At 35.7% G+C, this 21,913-nt stretch overlaps 4 protein-coding genes across 6 annotated transcripts in view; all 4 read right to left on the bottom strand.

The window, feature by feature from the left end:
- The window catches only part of LOC142624584 (TMV resistance protein N-like), a 146,100-nt gene that overhangs the window by 26,117 nt on the left and 98,070 nt on the right, over nt 1–21,913 (bottom strand). For both annotated transcript variants that reach the window (XM_075798226.1, XM_075798227.1), the window contains exon 11: nt 15,516–15,588. The gene's annotated coding sequence lies outside the window, so the exon portion shown is untranslated. The remainder of the gene's footprint in view (nt 1–15,515; nt 15,589–21,913) is intronic.
- Nucleotides 7,288–7,920, bottom strand: LOC142624262 (uncharacterized protein At4g02000-like). The gene has a single exon (XM_075797790.1). The coding sequence runs from the start codon at nt 7,918–7,920 to the stop codon at nt 7,288–7,290; it is 633 nt and encodes a 210-aa protein (XP_075653905.1).
- Nucleotides 9,740–21,913, bottom strand: part of LOC142624590 (uncharacterized) — a 76,563-nt gene continuing 64,389 nt past the window's right edge. The window contains exons 6-12 of one of the 2 annotated variants that reach the window (XM_075798233.1): nt 17,825–17,888; nt 17,485–17,677; nt 15,662–15,975; nt 14,657–14,860; nt 14,460–14,522; nt 12,415–12,470; nt 9,740–10,271 (exon numbers count right to left, since the gene is read on the bottom strand). The gene's annotated coding sequence lies outside the window, so the exon portion shown is untranslated. Of the gene's footprint in view, nt 10,272–12,414; nt 12,471–14,459; nt 14,523–14,656; nt 14,861–15,661; nt 15,976–17,484; nt 17,678–17,824; nt 17,889–18,861; nt 18,925–21,913 lie in introns of those variants that run through there. The other variant, XM_075798234.1, reaches the window with a different exon arrangement.
- On the bottom strand, nt 18,523–21,591 carry LOC142624588 (TMV resistance protein N-like; the record flags this gene model as incomplete). The annotated part of the gene is made up of 5 exons (XM_075798232.1): nt 18,523–18,784; nt 18,856–19,063; nt 19,163–19,936; nt 20,017–20,277; nt 20,455–21,591. Coding segments are annotated over 5 exons (2,406 nt in total), but the record flags the coding sequence as incomplete, so codon positions are not given.

Raw genomic sequence — 21,913 nt, 5'->3', positions numbered from 1 at the left:
GGACTTGTAACCAAATTTAAAAGAAACATATATAAGATCTAGCCTTCTCGGACTGTGCCGAGAACAATTTACTTGAGCAAAACCATTTTACTCCTATTTTCTTTTCATTTGGGCTCACTATAATTATTATCAGATTCATTAGAGCCTAGTTTTCCTGCCCACTCTTTATAAATTTATTGTATTAGGCTCTTTGGGCCTAAATCTTTTTCCCTAAAGGCTTGGGAACCAAATCAAGTCCTTAAAATTATGATTTTTTTTTACATTCACTTATTTTTTAAATCCTTACTCTTTCTTCAACATCTTTTCTTCCCTTACCTTTTCATCTCCCCGCTACCCTTTACTTTAATATTGCTATTCATCTTTCCTTTCATCTTGCTTTATTTGTCACTCTTTTACATTCTTTGCATAGTTTTCTCTCACAAAAAGGTTTTCTCTCTCTCTCTCAATGTTTTGGTGGATTTTTATTTTTTATTGCATCTCTACTTTAGGTTGATAAATTTTTGTGTTTTTAAGAACTCTAAATTAGGTTGATATGATTCAGTTTTGTATTTTAAGTTATTATTATTATTATTTTGCTCTTTGATTGTTAAATTTTATCCGATTACATTATAAAAATTAAAGATAGTAGATAAAAATAAAATAGTATTCCATTACATAGCATAATTTGGATAATTTAGTATTTATTTTTATATCTTATAATTTTTATTTGTTTTTTCTCTTCTATTTTACTCAATATTGAAATTCAACCACATCCTCCTTATCATTAAATTATTTATATTTTTTCTCTCTCTTTTTGTTTTAAAAAAGAAAAAAATGTAATATTTTTCTTAAATACAAATAAAAGAAAATTGTGCTCATCAAATTGTACTCATTTTTTTTAACATTTACACTTTCTCCAACCTTTCTCCTTCTCTTTATCTTTTCATCTCTCCAAACATTCTACCTTGATATCACTCTTCTTTGTTCCTTTTATCTTCCTTTATTTTGTTTCTTTTATTATCATCCTCTTAGTATAAATTTTTCATTCACTCTTCCATTTTTTACATAATTTTCTCTTACAAAAAAGTGGTTATTTCCTCCCTCAATTTTTTGGTAGATTTTTATTTTTATTTTTCTTGCATATCTATTTTAGCTTGATAAAGTTTTGTATTCTATAGAACTCTATTTTGGTTGATGGGATTTAGTTTTGTGTTTAAAGTTTTTATTTTTATTTTTTATGACTTTAATTGTTAAATATTATCATATTGCATTATAAATAATTAAAAATAGTATATAAGAATATACTATCATTATATTACATAGAATTATTTGGATAAGTTAATGTTTATTGTTATGTATTTTATTTTTATTTGTTTCTCATATCGTTTTATTTAACATTTAAATTCAGCCACATCCCCCATATATATCATTAAATTATTTATATTTCCACTCCTTTTTTATTTTAAAAAATTTTAAATATAATATTTTGCCTAAAATAAATAAATAAAATTGTCCACATTAAGTGGAGTAATGCTAAGGAAACACTCATTCTCACACCCAATGCATCGAAGGAGGAATGAAATACAAAACAAATCAAGTTAGAAACACTAAATTAAAAAAAAAAAAAAAAAACTAATAATGCATACTTAGTGTCATAGAATCATCATCAAATTTTGGAAAACGATAGGTTGCCAATGGAGAGAGAGAGAGAGAGAGAGAGAGAGAGAGAGAGAGATGGTATAGAAAAAACCAATACAAAGTAATAAAGAGTAGAAAAAAAAAAAAACCAAACTTCAATTAGTAATCATTGATTGGAAAACAAAGAGGTTGCACGGAGAAGTAAAAAATAAAATAGAGATTACCGTGTAGAGAACATTAAAATTTTACAGTGTAGTAACATAAACCGTTAAATTCACTTAAAAAATTAAACTAACAATCAACCATTAAATACAATCATAGTACTAAATTTAAATTTAAAACTAATCATACTCTAACTATGGAAACCATATTAATTATAACTAAAAAAGAGATGTTCTCTAATAGTAGTAGATATTACATAAGAAATAAAGTTAAAAAATTTAAAAATCCATTTTTTGACATTTCATTTAACCTTATTTAAAATATATATAAAAAATTTTCAAACACTATTACTTTTGAAAATCTAATGAACAATGTTTCCTCTCATTTATTGTCTTTGTTATGCAAATAATCAGTTAGTAAATATATGATAATGGTAAGAAGCATTACAAATGAGATCACTAAAAAATATATATAAAATTAATTTGCCACTATCATTATGGAGTAGTAGTCTATAATTTTACGCATCCAAAAAAGTGGATATATAGAGTTTTATGTGTAAAGATTCACTCTTTGTGTGTGTGTGTATAAAGGTAAAAAAAGCTATATTTAAGGTTTTTGTTATCTTAAAAACTAATTAAAAACCAATAGTTAATAACTAAAATTATATAATTAATAAAATATTTAATGAGACCATCCTAAAAAAAAATAATCACGCGCAACACACGAGTATGCGACTGGTAACCTTAAATGGCATCACACATTGATAAGACAATTACTTCTCAAGAAAAATTTAACAAGATAAACCGATATCATTAAAAAAAAACCAGCACACAGGCACGAAGACACCAAAACCAAGACAAAGCCTTATACCAATTACCAAGACCATGAAACTTACAGACCTTTTTTTCTTTTTGATAGTAGCCTTTTTTTTTTTTTTTTTGACTGAAAAGTTAGAATTTATATTAAAACAATAACAAGGTACAAGAGTAAGTAAGGGTCCTGAGATATTTCAGGCCTACACAGCCTAGCCTGACACCCAGGACAAAGAAAAAGCAGGGAAACATCACATCCCCAATCCCTTCTAAAGCAAAATTTGCCTGCTGGTTTCCCACTACGCCCCCGCCTGATAAAACCATGCAAAGATTTTCCACGTCCAACCATGCGAAGCTTGCACAGCCCCACTAAGGCCAATATCGTCCTTCTTTGAGCCACACCAACCCCTGATATTCAGGGTGTACCTGAGGGAGGCTTGGCTAACCGTTGGTACTCTTCTAATAACTCAGACGCTTGCCTATATTATCAGTGGGGTGGGTCTGCACTTGCTTGAATTGGACACGGTTCCTTGCATTCCATATAGACCACGCTGTAATAGACCACACTTCGAGCTCCTTTCTGTCAAGCCTCCCTGTCATTTGACGTGCCAGCATAAAGAAGTTGACAGTAACTGAGCTGCTCTTTTGAAGCTTTCCCCGTGCTAAGGCCCACACGTTATGGGCTAGCGGGCATTCCCATAAGATGTGGCTCGTAGTTTCACTCTGCTGGCAACATATAGAGCATCTGTCATCTATTTGCACCTTCCGCCAAGCGAGGTTAGCTTTGGTGGGGAGGACATCCAAGCATGCCCGCCACATAAAGGTGCGGACCTTTGGGGGAATATTGAGTGACCATAACTTCTTCCACATGCGCTGGTCATGTGCTTCCAAGGAGTGTTCCCCAGTAGGAGGTTTGTTTAGTCTGAGCGCCACCTGATATGTTGTTCGAACTGAGAAGACCCGGTTTTTGCTTTCCTTCCACTTCAAACTATCCCTCGAGTTCAAGGTCCCCTTCTTACACCGCAAAATGTCCTTCACTGTGGACTGGGTAAACGTGGCCGCCAACGAGCTGAGGTTCCACTTGTTTGTTTCTTCACTAACCAAGTCTCGTACCTTCAAGCATGTATTTACTCCACCCAAGAACTGTGGGGGTCGGGGTAGCCACTTGTGAGAACTAACCCCAATTGATCTCCCATCGCCCACTTCCCAAATCGAACCCTCTCTGATCACCTCGCTGGCCTGAAGCAAACTTCGCTATACAAAGGAAGGGTTTGTTCCCAGTTTGGCCGCCATAAAAGTGCATGATGGGAAATAGCGAGCCTTGTAAACTCGGTAAAAAAGTGAGTGGGTATCTGTGAGCAGTCGCCATGCTTGTTTGGCCAGCATTGCTAAATTGAATGCATGTATATCCCTGAATCCCATTCCCCCTTTCCATTTCGGTCCGCAAAGCTTGCTCCACTTTATCCAGTAAATTTTTTTCTCATTACGGGTCTGCCCCCACCAATATTTAGAGAGGGCAGAGTTTATCCCATCACAAATTGTCTTAGGGATTTTGAATAAGCTCATAGAGTACATTGGAATGGCCTTAGCAACATTTTAATTAAGACCTCTCGTCTGGCCTTCGATATATTCTTCTCCTTCCACCCTATCACCCTTTTTGTAATCTTCTCTTGCAGCTCCTTAAATGTATTGACTTTAGATTTCCCTCCCACCATAGGTAATCCAAGGTATTTATCAAAATCGATAGTCACATGGGCACCCAGCATGCTTCGGATTTCCTCTCTAGTCTCAGGCCTTGTATTTTGACTGAAGAAAAGGGAAGTTTTATGTCAGTTAACGGCTTGCCCTGAGGTTGCTTCATAAGCACCGAGGATGCTCAGGAGTTTCTGACAGTCGTTTGGGGTGGCCTCGCAGAAGAGAAGACTATCATCGGTGAAGAGGAGGTGCGAAATCTGCACTCCCCCCCAACATGAAGGGATGCCATGCAACTGTCCTGATGAGGTGGCCTGCTTTAATAAAGAAGAAAAGCCTTTAGCACACAAAAGGAAAAGATAAGGGGAAAGAGGGTCACCTTGTTTGATCCCCCGGGTTGGTGTGATATGCCCCCTTGGCTCGCCGTTTATGAGGAAAGAATAGGAGGCCGTTTACACCGTTTCCATGGCCAAGGCAACCCATTGTTCAGGTAGACCGATCTTTAGCATAATTTGTTTGAGAAAGTTCCACTCAACTCTATCGTAGGCCTTGCTAATATCCAACTTTACTACCATATGTCCTATTTTTCCTTTTCGTCTGTTTTGCATGCGGTGCAACATTTTGTATGCCACCGAGGTATTGTCTGTGATTAGTCTGCTAGGGATAAATGCACTCTGGGAGTCAGAGATGACGCTTGGCAGGATTTTCTTTATTTGATTTGCTAATACCTTTGAAACCACGCGGGCAACCACGTTTCCCAGGCTAATGGGCCGATATTCAGTGATGTATTTCGGGTTTGGTTTTTTGGGTATGAGCACCACGTGGGAGTGTTGCATCTTCCGCAAGCAGTGACCTGAGTGCAACACCGAGAGAACCGCCGAGGTGACATCCGGCCCTACGATGGGCCAAAACCGTTGGAAGAAGAACGGAGACATTCCATTGGGCCCTGGTGCCTTGGAGGGATGCATTTGAAACAGGGCCACTCGTACCTCATCTCCCGTATATGGTATCAGCAAAGAATGTCTCATCCCATTTGTCACGACACGTTCCACAGAGTTGAGCACTGCCTCCATGTGTGTTGGGTTTGAGGTTGTAAAAAGTCTCTGATAATACTCCTCAATCATTCCTGGAACCTTGTTCCCATCGACTTGCCATACTCCTGCTTCATCTATTAGCCCTTCTATGTGGTTCTTCCTCCTCCGCTGACTGGCTTTTAGATGGAAAAACTTAGTATTTTTGTCACCCGCCGGAAGCCAGATAGCGCGAAAGCACTGCCTCCAAAAAACTTCTTCATCATGCAACAACCCATTCACCTCCTTTCTCATTGAGTTGATACGCTCAAGATTGAGGCCGTAGTTTGTAGAAGCCAACTCTTGTAGCTCACTCTGCTTTGCAGTCAGCTTGGTGTGTGTATTCCCAAAAGTCTCTCGGCTCCACCTCACCAGGTCTTGTCTACATCTCTTTATTTTTTCGAACAAGCGAAACATCGGGCTCCCCATTGGTTGGGCTTGTGACCAGGATGTTCGAATGAGCCCCTCGCACGACTCATGCGTGGCCCATTTCTCTTCGAACCTCTGTAACTTCTTCCTTCGGTCCCTTGGGTTACTCTTGGTGTCAGTATGCAATGTGATGGGGTCGTGGTTCGAATATGAAGCCGTTTTGTGCCAAACCTTTGCCATAGGAAACCTTTCCTTCCATTTCAAGTTCACTAAAGCTCGGTTAAGGCGAAGTTCCACGAATGCGTTGCTAAACCTCTCATTCCGCCAAGTATATGGATAGCCTTGGTAATCTATATCGACCAAGTCACATTGTAGTAGGGTGTTTCGAAACTCCTGCATTACCCCAAGCGGTTTGGACAGCCCGCCACTCTTTTCTGAGGATTGGAGAACTTCGTTGAAGTCCCCGATACATGCCGATGGTAGAGCTGCCCGAGTATGGAGGTTCTTTAGCATGGTCCATGTCTCTTTTTTCTGCTGTTCCTCGGGGTGGCCATACACTCCAGTCAACCTCCAAGGTTCCTGATGAGAGACAGTAACGTGTACATCAATATGGTTGAGAGAAAAAGTTTGTGGGTCTACCGTGATTGTATCCTTTCATAAGAGCGCGACCCCTCCACTTCGACGAACACTCGAAATTGCTAGCATGGAATGAAAGCCAATCTCGTTCTTTATGGGTTCCATTTCCTATATAGACAGCTTCATTTCCATTAGAAACAAAACTGTGGGTCCTTTCGATCTGACCAAGTTGGCGAGTACTTGAACTGCACGGCGGTTCCCAAGCCCCTTGCAGTTCCAGCTCATGATGATCATTGGGGTCGGCGAGGCTGGGTCCCAGCCGCCGCTATTGTAACTGTGATAGGATGAGCCACTTCCATGCTCCTGTGTCACTTTCCACTTCCACCTGCCTCCTCCTCTATTGAGCCAAAGGCCACTGTATTTTTTCTCTTGTGTCCCACCTCCCCTGATAGGAGTGACTCAGTTATCTCCATGTTGAAATTTTGTGGTCTTTCTATTTTCGTCCACTTTTTTGGAGTTTCTAAGGGGTTAGGGGACGTTGCATGGTTTTGTACCAGGGGTACATCACCTTGCATGCTTGTCCCTGAAACTTGTTGATCTGTCTCACTTGCTTTTGGCCCTAAAGCTGGCTTGCCTATGTCAGCGTCCTCCTCGTTAGGTTCATTTTGATGGGACAAATCATTTGGTGTGGGGCCTAAGACCTTTTCCCGGTTTTGGCGGTCTCCCCAATTTTCGGGATTCTTTTCCTGGCCTTTTCCATCCGAAGATCCTGTCACCAAAATCAACGAATTTATCCTCGGGCTTTGCGGCGCCGTTTGATGTGAAGTGGGTTCAGCAGTGGGCCTCGTAGGAGGGCTCTTGGATTGCCTGTTCGCTCCGGCTAGTCTCCGTCGTCCCCCTGCCCAAAGCCAATCTCCATAGGGTTGTTCTCCATCCATGGCGCATGGTGTAGTCAGTGTGCATGTCTTTGTCTCATGCCCAAGTCTTCCTCATGAAAAACACAACCCATCGATGTGTTCATACCTGAACTCCACCCATGCCCTCTCACCCTCGGGACAGACCACCGGACCCCTCCGACGTAGCGGTTGGTTGAGAGGTATCTCCACGTGAACCTGGAGGAACCTAGGTTGGTCCGAGGAGAGGGCCGTTTGGTCTACGCTGACAACTCTCCCCAAACTGCTACCTATATCCTCGGCCGCTTCAGCATTAAGTAGGTCGAATGGCAAGCCCCACAACTGGACCCACAGGGAGATGCTAGGGAAGGTGATGTTCTGTGCCGACATGCCCTTCTCCCATCGCAAAGCTACTAAGAGGTGGTTGTTGAAGCTCCAAGGGCCATTCTCGACAACCCACCTTAGCTGGCTCTCAAGTTTGAAGCGGAACTGGTACACTCCATTCCCTACGCCGATGATCTTTAAGTCATTTCCAAGCTTCCAAACAGATCGAAAGAGGTTCTTGGCTGCCTTTTGATTGTACGGCTTATCTGTGAGTAGTTGTCCAAGGAGGCTGAGGGAACATTCTTCTAAAGTCTTCTCGCGGTGGCTTTGTTTGACTACAATATCGGCTTTCTCTTCCGCAGTCAACGATATGCATTGAATTCGGTCAAGAAAGTCTGGGTCCATCCTAGTAGTGGTTCGTGGACAAGGCTGCAGCCAAGCTGAGTGGGTAGTGGAAAAGGTTTAGATTGGGTTGGATGGGGATAAGGGTGGTGGGCTCTACTGACAACGGCCCTACTGCCAACGATCCGATCAGCAATGGGAAGAAAAGAAAAAGAAAACTCGCCCCAGGCGAGAGAGAAAGGCTCCTACGCTAGCGAGGAGAAGAAATGTAGCGCAAAAGTTTTTGTCCAAGTCATAGGACACCAAATCTTTTCAGCATATTTCACAATGCACTTTTTTCCTAGCATTCACCTTTTTCTAACACTCATCAACCAAATCATTCAATACCAATAAATTTTTTTTTTTTTTTTTTGTGTACTAAGTAACCACTTTATACAGCTTTCTCTGATCTCACCCTGGTGATGCTTAACAAATCATACATTTAAGATCAATCAATTTGCTTTTAACACATATATGAAAACAAACTTAAAGACCATTTGGTAACGTTATTTGTATTTTTTGAAAATACGTATGGATGAAAAAATGTGTAAAAAAATGTGTTATGTTATTTAAAAATTGAAAACATGTGTTTAAACACATGTACCAAAGGCCCTAAATTTCTTAAACAAGTGTTTCTTTGTTGCCCACATTTGTACTGTAAATGTAACGCATGAACCATTTAGTAAGAAATTAAAATTTTTAATACAATGATTAAAGAAATAAATATAATCTTTTGGCTTCTAGAAGACTACAACCCAAAATCTAGTGTCATAGTGTACCAGAAAAATCATGAACAGTATATCATAAACCACATTAGCTTTCTTGCCAAATCTAGAAGTACCTATTCCCACCAACGTACTTCACGTTTTGCCCCGGAGCTCTAATTCCTTCTTGCGCTTATCCCAACAATTAAATTTAAACTAAAGTTGGAGCCAGAATATCACAAAATTTTGATAGTTATTCCAATTTATATATCAAGAAAAAGAGGGAACTTTTTCCTATGACTTATATTAGCACATGAAGATAATGTAGGTAATGGCAAACCAATGCCTTTCATTGCACCCCATACAAAACCAATGACTTCAATTAGCACATGATGATGAACTATAGCGAAGTGAGTGCATGCCACCACTCACCACATCAAATCGGTGTATACCCTCTGTCCCATTCATGGCACACCCAAAATCCATATGTCCACTTTGAAGCCCCAATTGGCATCTCTACCCCTAAGCTAAAGACATCAAACACAACCACCATCCCACAAGTCAATGCCATTTCAAATTTTTTTACTACCTACCACAAGGCACTGCTAAGCTATGTGGAGAAAATCAACGAATACGTAAAACCGAGTAATTAGCAAAAGACAGAGGCCTTAAGGGCAACAGTGCCAATTGCCTAGTAGCAACTGTATATTTTGATGGTAAATTTGACCGCTGCCCTAATCCCGTATAGCCTTCTCCTGTAGAGGAACATATGATAAAGAGTGTCAATCGGCCAGTATTGGCACTAAACATTGAACATCAAGATTCCCTTATCTTTGTTTTGGATAGAAATTCAAAATCTACATGGAAGAAAGGCATCGCAATTCATATCAAGGCTAGCTATATTTAGACATGGGAATAAATTTTTTTGCCTATGAATGGCAGTATGAAGCTGTAAAAGTACCCCTTGTGATTGGTTTAATCACTCATTCTCTTCTATTTGATATGTTTATCCATCAATCATAATGATAATGATAAAAATCCAACTAAGTCATCAACAACAACCATTTTAAAGGACAGGATATTATGGGATAAAGATGATATCTGCTTTACTCTTCAACTTAAAGAATAAACAATGCAAATTTTGCATAATCAGGAATTATCTCGTTAAATTTTCTCCCAGCTTGAGCAAAAAGCCTTCAACTTACTTTGTTTCATACAAATGGGAGGGAGAAGTCCAAAAACTGAAAAGAAGAAATTATATGTAAAAACATGATACACCAAAATTAAATGCCTTATGATCCTCACCAAGTCCTCCTAGGGAAAATAAAGATTGAATACAAAAAGAGAGACATAACACATTACAAAGAAAAACTTAAATGAAGGAAAGAAACATGATCCACCAAAAATAAATACATCATAATCCTCTCAAAAAAATCAACCAACACCACCATGTAAAAGGCATGGTAAACAATACTCTGTCATCAGGATGCCAAATGAAGGTCATGGATAGGATTACCAAAGAAATCTGAAGTGAAAAGTTGTGATGAAACTAATCAACAAAGAAATTCTTTGAACCGCTAAAAGACCTACACCACCATCCATCTAATAATCAGCAAAGAAACTCTTTGAACTGCTACAATCGGCTCCTTTAATTGCACTCTCTCTTGGTACCTGAAAGATTCAAACATTAAAATCAAATTTACACACACGATATTCCCTCAAAATAATAGTTAATGCACAAAGGATCAAAAGCGATAAATGACCCATAGTAATAGCACTTGAAAAGACAGTTTAGCATATGATTATATGAAAAAATGATGTTAAATTTGGTCATTTACAAGGATCAATTACATTGTCCACCATATAAACAAGCTATAAGAAAAAGTTGCAAGCTGTTCAGATGCAATGAAAAAACCAATAAGCAGAAATCCAAATTATAAACCATGTGCTGGTTACAAATTCTATTGCAAAGTCAAATGCTAATTCCAAGTGAATGAATTTACTTTTCATTGGCTATCAAAGCAGTCATAAATGCATATGTTCTGGTAACAATAATTTGCACCAAATCTGAGGTAAAGATGAAAGATCATAGTGCATAAAGCACAAAGAAATATTTATTTTTATTTATTTTTGGAAGTCAATTGTGTTTTATTTTAAGTCTTAGAAGTTACTTGGGTTATTTTATTAATTTTACTAGAGTCAAGGTTATTTTTATGAATCAATCATTGGGATTTCCCAAATCAACTAGAATCAGGTTTCATAAGTCTAACAGAATTTTTTTTTTTTTTTTTTTTTTTTCATAGTAATCTATATTTTACGCCTTTGGAGACAATTTACAATTTTCTTGATTAATAACAATTTCTCTTGGGAATTTTTCAATGGTCTAGTGCTGACTCCCACCAATGCTAGATGCTAACTCCTAGGTCTTCTATCTCGCTTGGTGTCGACTCCAAACAATACTAGGCGCTGACTCCTAGGTGATCTTTATTGTTTCCATTTTGCAATTTTGTGGTATCAAGTTTTGGTTTTGTCCTATGTCATAACACCTAAACCAGTCATTTGACAAGTGATGAGCAAACAAACACTCATTTCGGGATTAATTGAGCTTTTTAAACAACCAAGAGAATAACGGGGTGTACAAAGCTTTAAACTACAGCCCCATCCCTTGCCAAGTTGCCCCCAAAATTTTGATTAGAACAAGATTATTCAAGAAAATATTATTTTCTCAATCACTGGAAAGCAAATAGTTTTAAACACATCTTCAAATGACTTGGTTGAAAAGCATTCCAAATAAATAATCTTTGATGAAGATAACTAAGGGTTTTCTCAATAGATGAAGGAGAAATTTTTTCACATAAAATTCCCTAAAGGACAAGGTATACATTTGTTAATACTTGGATCACTGTTTTCCACGTCCATCTCAACACTATCGTATCACAATTGCCACTTGCCACATTAGCTTGACTTGTAAGACTTTTTCCAGAGCCTCACAGTAAATAAACGAAATCCCAAGCTTTTAGGCATAAGGCCAGATATATAAATGTTGTTTTTGCATAAAAGCATCGAGAATACTACTCCAATTATATGTTTGTGTAGCTTGAGGCATGGCCCCTCCTCTGTGTTTGATAGTGTTAGGTCGTCCTAAGTGGCTTCTACTTTGGTCCAGGTTGTTAGACTGTTTCTTTATGTAGATTGCTTGTACCTCCATTAATTAAAGTTATGTTCATTTATTCAAAAGAAATAATAAAAATAATAATCTAAATCCCATTGTTGCATTAATAAATTCAGAGAGTTGATGCTTGCTCATAATACAAAGAAAATATTGCATCTTTTAAATATTTATTTTTGATCAGTAAGTTACACAAGCATCTGCTAGGTGTTGATTCCACTATCTTGACCTCCATCTACTCTATCAGATATATATTTATACAAGTTAAAAGATATAAGTTTGCAATAAAGTGTGGCAAAGATTACTTCGACATTAATGTTTTTTTAAAAATTAAAAAAAAAAAAAAAACTGCACTTTAATGACAAAAAATTGAACCATGCAGACAAATGCAACCCATTTGACCAATGCACTAGAATAATCTACAGAAAATGACATTTTTTCCCCCAAAAATATCAACTCAAGAAAATGCCCCAATCATGAGTTTCTAATTATTAAATATCTTATGGATTTGATTATTGTCAGCAAACACACCTCAATACACAACCATTTGAAGCATCCAACAATAATTATATTTACCAAATTCTCTACAAGTTTCACATGATCATAAAGACATATTATGAAAGAGAGAAAGAGAGTGAAACACACCTTCAACATCTATTCATGTGCTATACTGCCAAGAAATTTTTTGTTGTGGGAAAAAGCTACGAGACAAAGACATAGATTAAAAACTTGGTATAGTGATTAATAGCTACTAGTCCTAAATAAGAATAGTGAGGATAAAGAAGAAGGATAGCAATGACAAAATTTATATCTTACACTAAAAATATGATATATCTTGGTACTAATTACCAACACAACTTTACACTTTAATAGGCAGTAGATAAACCAAAATTAAAGTGTCAGCATTTGATGCACCATTAAAGTGTCAGCATTAGATGCATTTCCATTAGTGATAGGTTCACTACCAATATATATATATGGTGAAAATTTGACTAATACATCTGCAGATTAATTTTCTTTATTAGTAATTTACACGTGCACTTGGTTGGTCTTATAACCCACAACTTCACCCTCCATTTTACTCTTTAAAAAAGAAAAAAATAAAAAGGACATGGTAATTACACTTGTACCCATAATCTTAAACCCACAACCTCACCCTTCACCTTACATTCATAAAAGTAGTGCTTCACTAATAACCAAACAAACAATTGTAGCATTGTAGAGCACATTATTGGTAAAAACAATTCAAAATGGGTCTCCCAATTTAATCCCTACAAAGAAGTGCAGCACTCCTCAATTGATTTCAATTGCTTTTACTCCCTTCAATTAGTGCTTGTCAATTATTACAAACAGAACTAAAATTTTTGAAATTTAATAGGATCCCTGTCGTCATGTGTTTCTTGCATCCCTACAAATTGTAAACAGGTAACAATGGGACTCAGGACTTTACTAACATCAACACTTATAGCTTCATGCAGGCACTTTGTTTTTTATGGATCCAATAGGCCAACAAGTGTTGGAAAAGAAGAAAGTGAACTGATGACACATGTCTTGTGCCTTGTACACTATATCCAACCAAATAGCAACCCAATTCTGAATTGACTATGCAATTCGGTAATAAGTAGGTAGTCCAAGGACTCCTCTATTGTAGCACAGCAAGGGCAAGAAGCATCATTGATTAAATTCCTCTTAGCAAATTCCCTTCTCGGTGGAAGACAGTCATTTGTAGTTTTAATAGAAAAGTAAGGACTTTGAAAGGAAGTTTTAGCTCTCACAGGGCAACTAACGTCTAAGAACTATGTCTGAGTTCTACTTCTTCCGTCTAAGAATTCACTATGGAGAAGCCAATAGACTTACATGACTCTAAAGCATGACAGATACATGGGACCAAATCAATTTATTTGCAACTCCCAACCTAGGAGGCTTCTTAACAATAGATTTGGTTACATGAGGTGCAAATAATAACGTCACCAATGCACTGTTCCATTGTGATGCTACTTAATCAACAAACTCAAAAACCCTTGAAATATGTGTTCTCCAAAACACAAAGGATCTTACTTTAGGCCAAAAGTTAGGGCTGATAGGAATAGAGTTCCCAATTCCCACTATCCATTTAGCTTCTATGAGAATAGATCCCACAGCATTTAGTCTTATCAACAAACTTAGTAATCCCTATTCTTTTCAACTAGAAGTCATCTTCATTTGGCAACCTCTCCCAAATTTCCAACAATTAGCTGCTTGAGTAGTCTAATGTTGAAAATTTATTATGTCAGTTCTTTTCTAGTAAGACCTAGCGTGGATTTATCAGGTTAAAAATAATGAAATATCACTAGAAAAACCAAAATCTCAACAAACACCTATCTCAATTTTTTTTGGCCAAGAAAATTAAGGTAAAGAACACCTACAAGGCATATCACAGGTCTTATGTTTTAATATCTTTTACTCATCAGACAAGATTCATAAGTTACATGAATTTCTTCTATCTTGTCCAAAATAATGGAACATAAAAAAAAAACTGCTAACATGATTGATTGGTACTTGTCAAGCAGACCAAATATCTTTTTGGTTTAAAAGAATCAAATTATTGTCTTAATATTTGAATTCAAATGGTGAACTTGTTCTTAGTACTCCAAAAGCTAGAAGCACTTCAAAAGATACCTTCCAGAACACAATACAAATAAGTTACCTACCTTTTTAGCTGTAGAAGTGTAACATCTTGATGACCTTAACATAGATATAGTCCTTTGTAATAGCTGTTCCGCATTGTTTATCAAACATAAAAACAAATAAAGATTTAAAAAATTAATTTTTACAAATAGAATTAAATTTCTAAACCTAATTGACTGAATAATAAAATTTTAGTTCATGCCATAGCAGAGGAGCTTACTTTTCACCTTACGTCTCCTTCTTAAGTGTTGAAGTTGATCCAGGCACCAAAAAGGGAAAAGAGGTATGGATTTTTGTAGCTATCCGATGCTATTAAATGGAAGGCAAAATTGGTTAAAGAGATTTTTAAAGTAGAGTATGTGCTGATCCTCCCATTCCTGAATATTCACCAGAACATCACTAAAGCAGGGGATCTGCAAAACAACTTGTACAGTGATGCCTCAGAGGTTTTAAACTCCCTTGAACATGATAAACTAAAACCAAAAAAAGAAACAACAAAAATAATCCTTTAGACTAATAGGACCTTTCAAGAATTTATCACAAAATGCATTACTTGATTCAGCCTGCCTTTATAGATCTAAGGTATATTGGTGTCTAAGAATTGAACCTGAGACACCTAATATATGAATGCAAGATCAATTTCTACCACTTCACTTTAGGAAATCTAGTTCATATTTACTGCCAATCTGATTTACAACAGAACTGCAAAGTTTAGCATTTTCTTCTAAATATGAATTAATCTCATTACATACTACTCATTGCATGGCTCAATTCATTATTTATTATTCTTTAATTAGAAGGGAAAATGCAACTACACCTTAAATGAATCAAACATTGAAGGAAATTAAGCAATTACTTACTGACTCAGGTTAAAAAAAATAATAATAAGCAGCCACATCACATGCACTTCACGCATGCTCTGAGGCTTTTTCTTTTTGGATTTAGTGTCATAATTTTCCATACTTTCCAATTTGAGATAGTACCGAAAACCTTAGCGCAACTATAGATACAACTGAAAACCAAATAAATATTTTAAATCAATGACATTATTTGAAAACCTAAAAAGATGACAAAATTACATTCTTGGCATTGGGATCTGGCAGAGAGCAGAAAGTGGAACCATTGTTGACAAAATGTAACCCGATTGTATCTCTGTTGCATTTAAAAAAAATTCCAATCATAAAACAAATATGTAAGAGAATGAAGAAAACTTGATAGAACATACCTTTTGACTAATGACATGGTATTTTTCATTAAATTTCGTTGAATGTACCTTTTGCTAAAACTCCCAGTGGTGATTGCTTTGCTCAATGTGAAGAATAAGGAAGTGTGAGATGTTTAAATTTCACATAATGGAATCAGGTTCTGTATTAAGAATTTAAATTGCAAGGAACATACCTTTGGATTGACTATTGTGCACTGAAAATCTGTAGTGAATTGAGTTTGTTGATGTTATAAAGTTTGACTATTTCCCACATTCTTGTTAAATATTTGGAGCAAGGTCCTATCCTTGTTCACCTTACTCTTGAAGTAGCAACACTAAAAAACAATGGTAAGTCGATACTCACCCCCATTAGTGTTCCGTTTGATTCTAAATTGCATGATACTTTCATAAATTTATTTTAAAAAGAACAATAATTTAATAAATGTTAAAGGAATGTAGTACCTGATGCAATTGTAACAAACAAATTCAACCCAAAAAAGTTTGTATCTAATGCAAAAAGGGAAAAAAAAAAAAAGATTGAGCTACTAATAACTGTTAACATAATACCAACACAAAATGAAAGCAGCCAAAAACAATAGTATCAACCCACCCCCCCCCCCCCCCAAAACCCAAAAAAAATAAATACCTTCTGAGTCATTGATTGTGGAAAATTTTCTCATTCTGTTGTGAAACTCCCAGAGTTTGAAAAATTCATGAGATGCTTAAAAGTTTCACATAATGGATTGCATCTGTTTCAATTTCAAGAAGATAAGAGCTAAGAGAAAAGAGAGTGCGTCTATTTCAATTTCAAGAAGGATAAGAGACGATGAGGTTGTAAACTGCTGAGAACGTGGGTTTAGTGGAGGTTTTAAATTGTGGGATTTTATTTTACAAATTTATCTCCCTTAGTTGAAAAACTGTAAGTGAGCAGGGAGGAAATATTCTGGGATGTCTAAGACTTAGAGTTCACGGCTTGGAAGCTAGTAGTACAAAAAATAATAAATGAAATCAGGGTAGCTTTCTTTACGACATAACACAGTAATTCTCTATACCTTCACTCCACATTCATATATCAAAACCTGAAGATTGGAAATAATAAGAATCTTATTTAAGTCTATTCCTTCAAGTTGATTTACAGCTCACCCAGCTTCTATATATAACCTTAATATCATCTCTTTTTTTTTTAAATAATAATAATAATTTATTTATGAAAACCTCAATATCATCTTGAATCTTCATTCAAATTGAACTCAAGATTTTTGTTTTTCGGTCAAAAAGTAATAATACACAGATTCAGCATCCATAGCAAATATATGTTATAAAAACCATCATAGATTCTAGTACATTTCAATATTAATATGCCTTCACCAAAGCAACAAAAAAATGGACATGAAAAACAAAAAACCAAATTGAATATCTAAGGATATGGTACATAACCCAAACATAAAATCCAAAAAGGAAGAAATCGGGCCTTACTGTTAACAACAGAGGTCTTGAGCTATTCCAAAACATTGAAGGTAACCTTCCTTGGCTCTTGATTGATGTTAAGCTAAGCAAACATTATGCACCAGAAGCAAACAAATATGATCAATAAAAGACAGATATCATAATAAAAGAAATCCAAATTGCAAGGTGGATAGATATCTTGGGCGCCACCAATTACTTCACAGCAACAAGGCCAGGTAACCACATTACAATAAATGAATAAAAGAAATTAAATACTTATTTTATAATTTATAATTGCATTAAAATTTATGATTCCCTAATGAATGAAGAGAGAGAGAGAGAGAGAGAGAGAGAGAGAGAGAGAGAGGCACCCAAATATGTAACTAAAGGAGGCACACCTTGGTAGAGAATGGTGCCACTATGTCTTTAGGGATATTCTTTTACATCATTATTATGTGTTGTTTGCAAAAGGAAGATGAAGCTTCATCTTTAGCCCAGTCTCAACCTCAACCTTATTCTGTTCAGATAGATTTGGTTTATTCTATTGCCCAAGAGATTTAGAAAATAACCACAGTTCCTCCTAGCTTTCTCCTGTACTGTAGATAATCATTTTTTATTTACAACCATTGATGGAAAAGTGAACATGAAAAATTCTGCACATATGTGCTTCAACTGAATGAAAAGCAATACAGATGGCCAATTATGATGGTTGAATTTCCAAAATCTATAGCAACCAACCTAAATGATATGGAATTTCCAGAAATCTGATGGTTGAATTTGAACGACTTTGGAATCTCAGTTCCTGGCAGTAGAAGATAATCAGGTTTACTCTACAAGTTGATCACAAACTATTATTGAGTAGAGGCTAACGAGCAAAGAAGTTATACGAGCCAATTATGAAATGATGACCAGAAGCATTGAATAGAATCACTTGCTACAGCTGCAAGTCCATTGTCATACAGATCAATCATTTGATGAAGTCCTCAGAAATTCCAATGCTTGATTGTTTCCAAGCTTCAGAATGTAATTATGTCACACAACAGTTCAATGAATAAGCAAATTGTTCTTTGTTAAACTGCAAATTCGCTCCTGGAATTTTTCTATTGTGATTACTTAATAAAACAGACATAGCAGGCTACAATCTCAACAGCGTAGCAACTTTCACTCCAAAATCACACATTTTACTTTATAAGCCGCTTTTAAGGAAAACAAATACCACATGACTACAAGGGCCGTAAGCAATTACTCATAGAATATTCAAGCGTGCAAAACACAACAAAAACTTGAATAAAAGTAAAAGACCATAAAAGCACTTCATTTATGTATATATGTCCAACAAACAAAGCAAGCACTCGTTGTATATTAAAAACATTACCATTCAAACAACCAAAAAAAGAGAGGGTTTGGAGTTGTAATACTTACCATTCAAACTGACACTCTTTTACATTCAAATCTGTTAACCGTAATATCTGATTTCTGAGGACAGCAGATGCATTCTACATTCACTACCAACCATTTTATCCGATTTCCTAGCTCATAAGGATAAACCTCCACCTCCACCTCCACCTGATTCTGTTCAGATAGATTTGGTTTATCGAACTGCCCAAGAGATTTAGAAAATAACCACAGTTCCGCGTAGCTATCTGACCCATATAGATGATTGGATGTCTGTTTACAACCATTGATGGAAACGTGAACAGAAAATATTTGTAGACGTGGCATTGCTGAACGAGAAGCAACACAGACGGCCAATTTTGGAAATTTGCAACCAACCTTGAATGATATGGAATTTCCAAAACTCTGATGGTTGAATTTAAGCGACTTTGGAATCTCAGTTCCTGGTAATAAAATATTATAATCCTCAATTTCAGAATCAGATTCAGATTCAGATTCAGAATCATCAAAGAGATCCATTAATATGTCGCTTCTTGCACCTTCACTGACTCTATTCGGTAGAATCCCTAGAATTTTTCCAAACTGCTTGCATTAAACAAAAACAAGAAATTGAAGTTTGTGAAAGAAGTTAACAAAAAAATTGTATATTTACTACTTAATTATCAAAGAGAGAGACCTCACCTCATTCAATAATCTACTTGATGATTGTGGAAGCAACGATGGGCATCTTGTTATTTGCACTTCTCTAATAGATTGTGGAAGCCTTGGATTTTGAATTTCCCGAAGCTCCTTACACTTATGTATGTAAATCCCTTTTAATCTACTTGATAAGCTAAATATGCTTTCGGGGATACAAACAATATTTGAGTCTTCTATAGTTATATATCTCAATGCCGGGAATAAATCATTCTTCAACCAAAAATCTAAATCAATTAAAATATCTCCAGAGCATACGAGTTCCTCCGGATTGTGGTTGAATATACGAAAGCTGTTGAGAATAGGGGTATCTATTTCCTCAAGCAGTTGCAATTTATTGGTGCTATCCAAAAACTTCCCAAGGTTTTCACATTCCCGTATCTCTAATCTGATAATCCCTTCGGTGAGATATCTTAGTGATAAAGGCCATTCTCTGATATTACAATCATACACAGTGAAATCGATTAAACATTTTCTTTCAGGGTGAACATTGGGAAACTTCTCAAGCCTTGGGCAGTTCCATAGATTGAAACGTTTATTCAACTTGAGGGTGCTCGGAAGAATCTGAAGTTTCTTGCAGTGACTGAGGAACCAACTTTCAAGCTTATCAAGAAGTCCAATAGAGTCATGAATCTCAATTAAATTTTCACAATTAAAAATGTACAATCTCTCTAAGTTTGGAGCGCATAAGTCCGGTACTCTTGTGATGGATTGACACCTTTCCAACTGGATATTTCTCAAATATTTGTAGTGGCACCCCTAAAAAAAAAAAATTCATTTCATCTAATTTTAAAAATAACATTTAGGGAAATGAAGATCCACAAATAATAAACTCATACCTGCTCGAATAAATTTGCAATATTCGACACCTCCAGTCCAACAAGTTTTGGAGGACAAAATTCGGATGGCAAGGAAAAGTTATATCCTGACCATTCAAACAATCTTAATTCATTAGAAAGATATTTAAGTTCTTTGGAATTTTGTACATTCTTAACAATAAGAAATTTGAGATTTTCCATCTTTTTGAAAGCTTCAGCTTCCAATGTTACTGTTTTTGGATTAAGTTCGCACCACATTATGCCTCGAATTTCATCCGACCCCTAGATAAAACAAAGAATTAGTTGCACTTCATAACAAAATCCGACAAAAGTATAATTATTTTAAAAACTTTAAACAAAAAATATATATATATATATTTTTTCCTTCAATATGAAAAGGAAAAAATAAATGAAAAATATATTTGGAAAAATAAAAAGGTTAAGCAAAAGAACTTATACCTTATTTCTAGTTAGTAATTTATTAGCATCCTCATGACACCATATTCTGCTACGATTTTCAAGCCTTTTAGATTCTTCTAGAACTATTTCTCTACCCATTTGTTGTAGCAAGTCATGCATCCACAATGTGCCATCTTCAACGGTTATGAGACATTTATCAATAAGCCTTTTAATACCAAAAACTGGATATAAGTCGCAAGCATCTAATATCTTTACAACATAATCCTTGTTGCGTCCCTTAAAGAAACATGCAATATCAAGAAAAATATCTTTTTCGTTTTTATTCAATCCAATAAAACTTATTTTGAGTATCTCTTGAATTTTTTCATGTTGAATGTTCTTATACATTTCAAATGCACTTGTCCATTCACATATACTTTTTTCACACAAATCAGAACCCATTACTTTCAAAGCTAGTGGAAGTCCTTCAGCATAAGATATAATCAGCTCTGCAAGTTTTGAATAATCTTCCTTGGGCTCATTTGGGTGAAAGGCATGCATATTAAAAAGATCACGAGCTTCACATTGACCCAGTTCTTTGACCTTATAGATTAGACGACCTTTTGGAAGAGCGGTTAGCACATGTGTGTCTTTTGTTGTTATAATGACTACACTCCCTGAAGCAAACCAATCACATGTTCCAAGCAATTTTTTTATTTGTTCTGAATTATCCACATCATCAAGAACTAAAAGAACCTTTTTACAACAAATTCTCTCCCTTATCAAATTGGTTCCTTCAAATTCACTGTCTACCATCAAATAAGAGTCATCTTGTAAGATCTTAGAAAGAAGTTTCTTTTGTAGTTGTATCATGCCACAATTTATAGACTTTTCTCTAACCTTCTCCAAAAAACAACTTCCTCCAAATTGATGAGCAATTATCCAATAAACAACGTTTGCAATTGTAGTCTTACCTATTCCAGGAAGTCCATGAATCCCTAAAAAGCAAACTTCATTTGACTTAATATTTAAAAGTGACTTTATTTCCTTTACACGAGAATTTATTCCAACCAAGTATTCAACATCATATAATTGTCTCCGATTACATATAGCACTTGATATTTCTTTAACAATTCCTTGTATAAAGTCACATTCAGATTTACATGTAGTGCGGCTGCCAATCACATAGCACAAGAAAACATAACATATAATGAGTTAGATTAGCAGATGAACGAAATTTAAGATATCTAGTTTTGTAAGTCATAAGATACAATTAACACGCTTTTAAATAAAGTACATGTAGATTTCATATATATCATTTCTGTTAATATTAACATAATCTTTTTTTTTCCTCTTTAAAAATATGCCTTGTAGATTACTTTCGAAATCTTAGCAAGTAGTTGCATGAAAACTCTCCTCTTGCGAGGTATCATATTTATTGGAAACCCACTACTAGTGGTAGCATATTTAAAATGTTGTGTATTTTTAAAAATTGTAAACACCCTAAATTTTTTTTAGG

Source organism: Castanea sativa, chromosome 2 (assembly GCF_040712315.1).
Source record: "Castanea sativa cultivar Marrone di Chiusa Pesio chromosome 2, ASM4071231v1".
Lineage (NCBI taxonomy): Eukaryota > Viridiplantae > Streptophyta > Magnoliopsida > Fagales > Fagaceae > Castanea > Castanea sativa.
The sequence above is the reverse complement of the archived record's forward strand: the minus strand, read 5'-3'. Positions and strand labels throughout refer to the sequence as shown.

Bases quoted from the DNA above. Each gene is read 5' to 3' on its own strand.
- LOC142624262 (XM_075797790.1), bottom strand. From the start codon at position 7,920: ATGGACCCAGACTTTCTTGACCGAATTCAATGCATATCGTTGACTGCG.